The sequence below is a fragment of the Hakea prostrata genome, chromosome 9 (genome assembly GCF_041222555.1).
Source record: "Hakea prostrata isolate BN-2017 chromosome 9, UWA_Hpros_2, whole genome shotgun sequence".
In the NCBI taxonomy this organism is placed as follows: Eukaryota; Viridiplantae; Streptophyta; class Magnoliopsida; order Proteales; family Proteaceae; genus Hakea; species Hakea prostrata.
In genome coordinates, this window is record NC_142608.1 from 20,111,436 (window position 1) to 20,117,780 (window position 6,345).

Genomic DNA, 6,345 nt, shown 5'->3' on the forward strand with positions numbered 1-6,345 from the left:
ATGTAAGTATATTTCTATCCTACATGTAATTCATGGCTTTTACTCCAATGAACTAGACACATAAATCCCCTCTCAGTTCATTATGATTAACAAATCAGTTGATTAGTGGCCAATTAATCAAAAGCATGAAGAATAGAAGTAAAAACTCAATCAAAGGAAACAATATTCAAAATTATATTGATGAATTCAAGAGTGGGAATTCAAAGATAGGCTACATCTGATCCCTAGAAAAACTAAATTAGTTCATACTAGAAACTAAAAACATTACAGAGGAGTTCAAGAACATTGAAAGAAGATCAAGAAAAACTTATTCCCAAGCTTCAGATCTCCAAAGCCAACCAACGTCTCCTGGTTTGATCTCTCCGCTCCTCCAAAGCTCCCAAAAACGTCCTCCTCTTCTGCTGGAGTTTGCTCTCCTTTTATAGATTAATTAAACTCAGAGTTTGAATCAAACTCAGAGTTCTTATCTGACTTAACCAAGGAATGTTTTGATGTATAAATCGGATTAACTTAGAGATCTCCAATGCATAATCCCATCGTTGGATTTTAAGACCAAGACGTTGTGAAGCTCTCCTCCAAAAATCGGCTCGATCGGACACCATATGACCATCCGATGAAGATCTTGATCAAAACTGAACAGAGACACTCAAAAACGGGATTCTTCTATCTTTCTTATTTGAATTGGATTCTTCTTCCTCTTTTCCCTTCTTTGATCAAATCCTAAATAGGAAATAAAACATAGAAGCATGCAAGGACTCATTCTCTCTATGTTTTTGACTTGAGGTAGGACTCTTGCAATAATACCCAGATTTGATTGATAATTTCCTACACGTAAAAGTAATAAATCTTGATTAGAATTTGTTAGGAAATATATAAAATCACCAAAATTATAGAAATTAAAGGAAAGGGTGCAACATATTCATTTTCATATCTTATTAGGGTAAATTGATATAAAACAATTGTAAATACATGGAAATATAGTTAATTAATCATATAAAATAATATGCATGAAATCAACTTATCAAGGGGGTCGCACCCACCCCCCAAAAACAAGGGTTGGGGGGGGGGGGGGGGGGGGGGGGGGGGGGGGGGGGGGGGGGCGGGGGGGGGGGGGGGGGGCACAAAAAAAAAAAGGGGGGGGGGGAACCCCCCCTTATCAAGGAGCCCCCCCCCCCCCCACCCCCCTTGGGGGTGAGGGCGAAAAACTGATGATATCTATTCGGTCATTCGAAAAACTCCTTTTGTTGATGCTACTGCTCTGTTCGAGTTTCCACACAATTTTAGACTCCAAACTTTCACAGCTTTTGATGGTTTGGGAGACCCCACGACCCATATTAGTTATTATCAGCAGACAATTATCAGCAGATTCTCTGTAGAGTATTCGCCACTTCCTTAACTGGGGTAGCACAGAAGTTTCTCAAACCTTCCTTCGGGAAGAATCAACGATTTTGATGAGCTTGCCTTTCAAGTTCATCAAACATTTTTAGAGTGGTATCCAAATCAAAAAAACGGAGGAAACACTCTTTCAATCAAGCAGGGAAGGAATGAATCGATTCGGAAGTATTTGAAGAGATTCAATAAAGTTACCATGGAGATAGAGAATTTGGATAAACAGGTAGCAAAAACGGCTCTCTTCACGGGGTTAACCAACCGACGAAAGCTGTTGGAATATTTACTTCAGGATATACCATCCACCTATGCTGAATTAGTGCAACGGTGTCAAAAACAGGCTGAAGTGGCGGAGGTACTCGATGCACGACAAGGGGAACCTAAAACAGCAACCAAGGAACCAAAGGTCCCCGAGAGAAGCTGAAGCAAAAGCAGCCTGTTCAGGATCGAGATCGGGCTAGAAAGCCACTTTTGACTTGGAGAAGGCGATCACCTGATCAAGATGATTGCACACCATTGAATGCTCCTCGATCGAAAATATTGATGCAGATCAAGAATCATGATCTTTTGAGATGGCCATCCAAGATAGTTACAAAGATAGGAGAAAAGAATATGGAAAGATACTGCCGTTTTCACAAAGACTATGGGCACTACACTAATGACTGTAGGCACCTCAAGGCAGATATTGAGAGATTGATCAATGAGGGGCATCTCTCAAATTTTGTGAAAGTTCAAGAGGATGAGAAGAGAACGACCAATAAAAAAAGGGATCGTTCGGTAAGCATGGAGCGTCAGGTCGAAGCTCCAAAGTCTAAAAAAGGGAAGGAATTGGTGGGACCTAAAAGATCCCCAATTCTCACTATATTTGGAGGTCTCGGACCCGAGTCCCTACGGAAGCTGAAAGCAAAGTCAAAAGTCGTGGGATCGGGAGAATCCCAGAAAAGAAAGAAAGTGGAAGAAATTCCCATCACTTTCGGTGAAGAAGATGAGCGAGGCGTGTGCATGCCTCATGATGATGCAATTGTTATCAAAGTAGAGATCGGGCGAAGGGAGATACATAGGGTCCTGGTCAACACGGGATCTTCGAATGATCTTCTTTCTTAAGAAGCTTTTCAAAAGTTAAATGTCGAGGAAGATCTGAAGAAGCCATCTTCAACACACCTCTATGGATTTTCTGGTTCATCTGTTGTAGCCGAGGGGTCAGTTCAGTTGGATCTTTTGGTAGGGAATTTCCCGAAAGAATCCACCATTCGAGTAAATTTTTTGGTGGTTCAAGACCTTCCTGCTTACAACATGATCCTCAGTAGGCCTTTGTTGACGAAGCTAGGCACCGTAGTCTCACCAAAACATATGAAGATAAAGTTTCCCACCGACACTGGGATCGGGCAAGTAGTTTCAGATCAAAAGCTCTCCCGATAGTGTTATATGGCCTATCTCAAAGACAAGGAAGGATCAGAAAAAGCCACGGCCTTTCCGATCGAGGTAAGGGATGATTGGGATGAAGACACCATGCAGAGGCCCTAACCCGTGGAAAAATTAGTATGAATTTTGCTTGCAGCCAGGAGATGAGACAAAATCCACTTATATTGGATCCGAACAATCAGAACTCTTCAAAGAAGAATTGAAAACTTTCCTTCAAAAAAGCATAGATGTGTTTGCTTGGTCAGCAAACAATATGCTAGGAATTGATCGAGCCGTGGCCGAACATAGGCTTTGGATGAATTCAGATGTCAAGCCTGTAATCCAAGGAAGACGAAACTTCTTGATTGAAAAACATGAGGCTATTAGAGGAGAGGTCGAGAAATTGAAAAAGTATGGTTTTATTGAAACCATTGAGTGTCCAACATGGTTGGCCAATGTTGTGATGGTAAAGAAGTCGAACGGGAAGTGGAGGATGTGTATTGATTACATAGACCTCAACAAAGCATGCCCGAAGGACTGTTATCCTTTACCATGTATAGATCTTCTGATCGATGCGACTGCTGATTGCAAAGCGTTAAGTTTCATGGACACTTATTCCGGGTATAACCAAATCCGGATGAATAAGGAAGATGAGAGATTCATAGCCTTCATGACCGATCGGAAGAGTTATTTTTACAAAGTTATGCTATTCGATTTGAAGAATGCGGGAGCTACATATCAAAGGGCTGTAAACAAGATCTTTAGTGATCTAATCGGAAAAAACATGGAGGCATATTTAGATGATATGCTAATAAAAAGTCTCCAGAGGACATGACACATTGCAGATCTTAGGGAAGTATTCTCCGTTTTAAGGAAATACCAGATGAAGCTGAATCCGAAGAAATGTGCCTTTGGGGTATCTTCGGGAAAATTCCTGGGGTTTATGGTTTCCCAAAGGGGATTTGAGGCAAACCCTGTCAAGATACAAGCTTTGATCAACATGGATCCCCCAAAGACCGTTCGCGATATACAATGTCTGACCGGACGGATAGCAGCTCTGACCCGATTCATCTCATAGTCGGGAGAAAGATGCTTACCTTTCTTCAAAGCCTTGAAGGATTTAAGGGGAAGTAAAGAAGCATGATGGACAGACGAATGTCAGAAGGCTTTCGAGGAGTTGAAAAGAAGGCTCAGGTAACCGCCACTACTTTTTTGGCTTGAGAAGGGTGAAACTTTGCAAGTATATTTGGCAACATCACAGTCGTCCGTGGGTGTTGTCCTCATTCAGGAGAAAGAAAGTAAACAATGGCCCATTTACTATGTCAGCCATGTACTCTTGGATCCCGAGACAAGATATTCAACGATCGAGAAACAGGCCCTGACACTTATGATAGCAACCCGAAAGTTAAAACCGTATTTCCAGGCTCATCCGATCGAGGTGCTGACCAATTTCCCTTTAAAAAAGGTTTTGTTTAAACACAATTTATCTAGAAGAATGGTTGCATGGTCGGTAGAGCTAGGGGAATTCTAGGTGATTTTCAAGCCCCGAACTGCTGTAAAAGCACAGGCCCTATTCGATTTTATAGTGGAATCCATAACCTCAATCGAGGAAGAAGGAGAACCTACCCTGCCAAGTATGTGGCACATATATGTTGACGGTTCTAGCAATAAATTTGGTTTAGGAGAAGGAGTTTTGTTAAAAAGTCCAGGAGGTTTTCTAATCCGATATGCTTTGAGGTTCGGGTTCGAGGCAAGTAACAATGAGGCAGAATATGAAGCTTTCATCGCGGGGCTCCAGCTCGCTAAAGCTTTGGCAGTAGTTGAAGCAACAATATACAGTGATTCCCAACTTATCAATAACCAAGTAGAAGGAGAATACAGAATAAAAGAGCCTCGCTTACAGAAGTATCAAGAGCTGATCCGAACTCTAAGGAAGGAACTCAAAGATATAAGGGTATGCCAAATACCCCGAAAGGAGAACTCTGTAGCAGATGAACTCTCGAGGTTGGCAAACGCTAAGGAAAAAACCTTAGAACCATCGGTCTACATTGAGGAATTAATTTCCCGTGCGCAAAGATCGACCTCGTTTCGTATATAGAAAGCAAAAAATGCTGGATGGACTCCATCATTGAGTATATTCGGGATGACAAACTCCCCGAAGATTTAAAAGAAGCCCGATCAATATGAGTTTGTGCGACAAGATTTACTATCCAACACGGGAGGCTATATCGAAAGTCCTTTGCGGGACCCTTACTTAGATGCGTTGGTGCAGAAGGAGCTCAAACCGCGTTGGCTGATGTTCATGAAGGTATTTGTGGTGCACACATGGGTGGACGGGCCCTAGCGCACAAAATCCTTCGGCTCGGGTTATATTGGCCCAAGTTACAAGAAGATTCTATGAAGTACGTTCGGTCTTGCAACCAATGCCAGATACATTCGAACGTGCCAAAACAGCCTGCCACAATTCTTACGTCAATTTTGAACCCTATTCCATTCGCAATGTGGGGAATAGACTTGATGGGAAAATTTCCAAAGGCAACGGGGAGAAAGGAGTACTTGATCGTAGAGATCGATTATTTCACTAAGTGGGTGGAGGTAGCTCCTCTGGCATCAATCATAGAAAAGCAAATGGAAAAATTAATGCTGGAGTCAATCATCCACAGATTTGGGATTCCAAAAGTTCTAGTGACCGATCATGGAACCTAGTTCGATAACCCTCAGTTCGAGCTCTTCTGCAACACTTATATGATTGACCACCGAATGTCGTCAGTAGCTTATCCTCAAAGTAATGGACAAGTGGAAGTGACGAACCGAACGTTGTTAGATGGGATCAAGAAACAACTCGAAGCCAATAAAGCCTTGTGGACGGAAGAACTACAAAATGTCCTCTGGGCATACCGAACGACCGTCCGAACTCCCACTGGAGAAACTCCATTTAGATTAACATATGGTTCGGAAGCGCTAGCACCGGTCGAGATAATGGTGGGAACAATTCGAGAACAAGAGTTCGAAGAACAAGCAAACGAAGAAGGTTTGTTAGATAGCCTTGAATTATTGGATAAAATTCGTGCAAGAGCAATAGCTCGAACTCAACAATATCATCGAAGGATAGCCTCTCACTACAATGCTCGAGTAAAACACCGGCAGTTCCACGTAGGAGATTTGGTTCTAAGGAACAATCTTGTGTCGGATCCACGTCATCAGAGGAAGCTGGACCAAACATGGGAAGGGCCGTATATGATTATCAAGCAAGTAGGTTCAGGAGCTTACAAGCTAAAGGATCTGGCGTCTGACCGCGAATTGGACCGATCGTGGAACACGAAGCATTGGAAGAAATATGTTTCTTGAAGTCATGTCAACATTAAACATATTTCTTGAAGTTATTTAAATTACCAATTTTGATCTAGTCAATCCACAATTACTCAATGCAAATACTGGTTTGTACTACCAAATCTTTTGATTGGGGGCCGTCTATAGCAGAGTACATTTAGAATCAAAAGGCTTCAGGTAACACTGTATGAGACCTTTGATCAAAAGGTTTCGGGTAACACCGTA

At 42.1% G+C, this 6,345-nt stretch overlaps 1 protein-coding gene across 1 annotated transcript; it reads left to right on the forward strand.

Moving 5' to 3' along the window:
* Positions 1-5,550: 5,550 nt before the first annotated feature.
* On the forward strand, positions 5,551-6,138 carry LOC149004964 (uncharacterized). Its single transcript, XM_089135758.1, has one exon. The coding sequence runs from the start codon at positions 5,551-5,553 to the stop codon at positions 6,136-6,138; it is 588 nt and encodes a 195-aa protein (XP_088991884.1).
* Positions 6,139-6,345: the final 207 nt, after the last annotated feature.

Bases quoted from the DNA above. Each gene is read 5' to 3' on its own strand.
- LOC149004964 (XM_089135758.1), top strand. From the start codon at position 5,551: ATGTCGTCAGTAGCTTATCCTCAAAGTAATGGACAAGTGGAAGTGACG.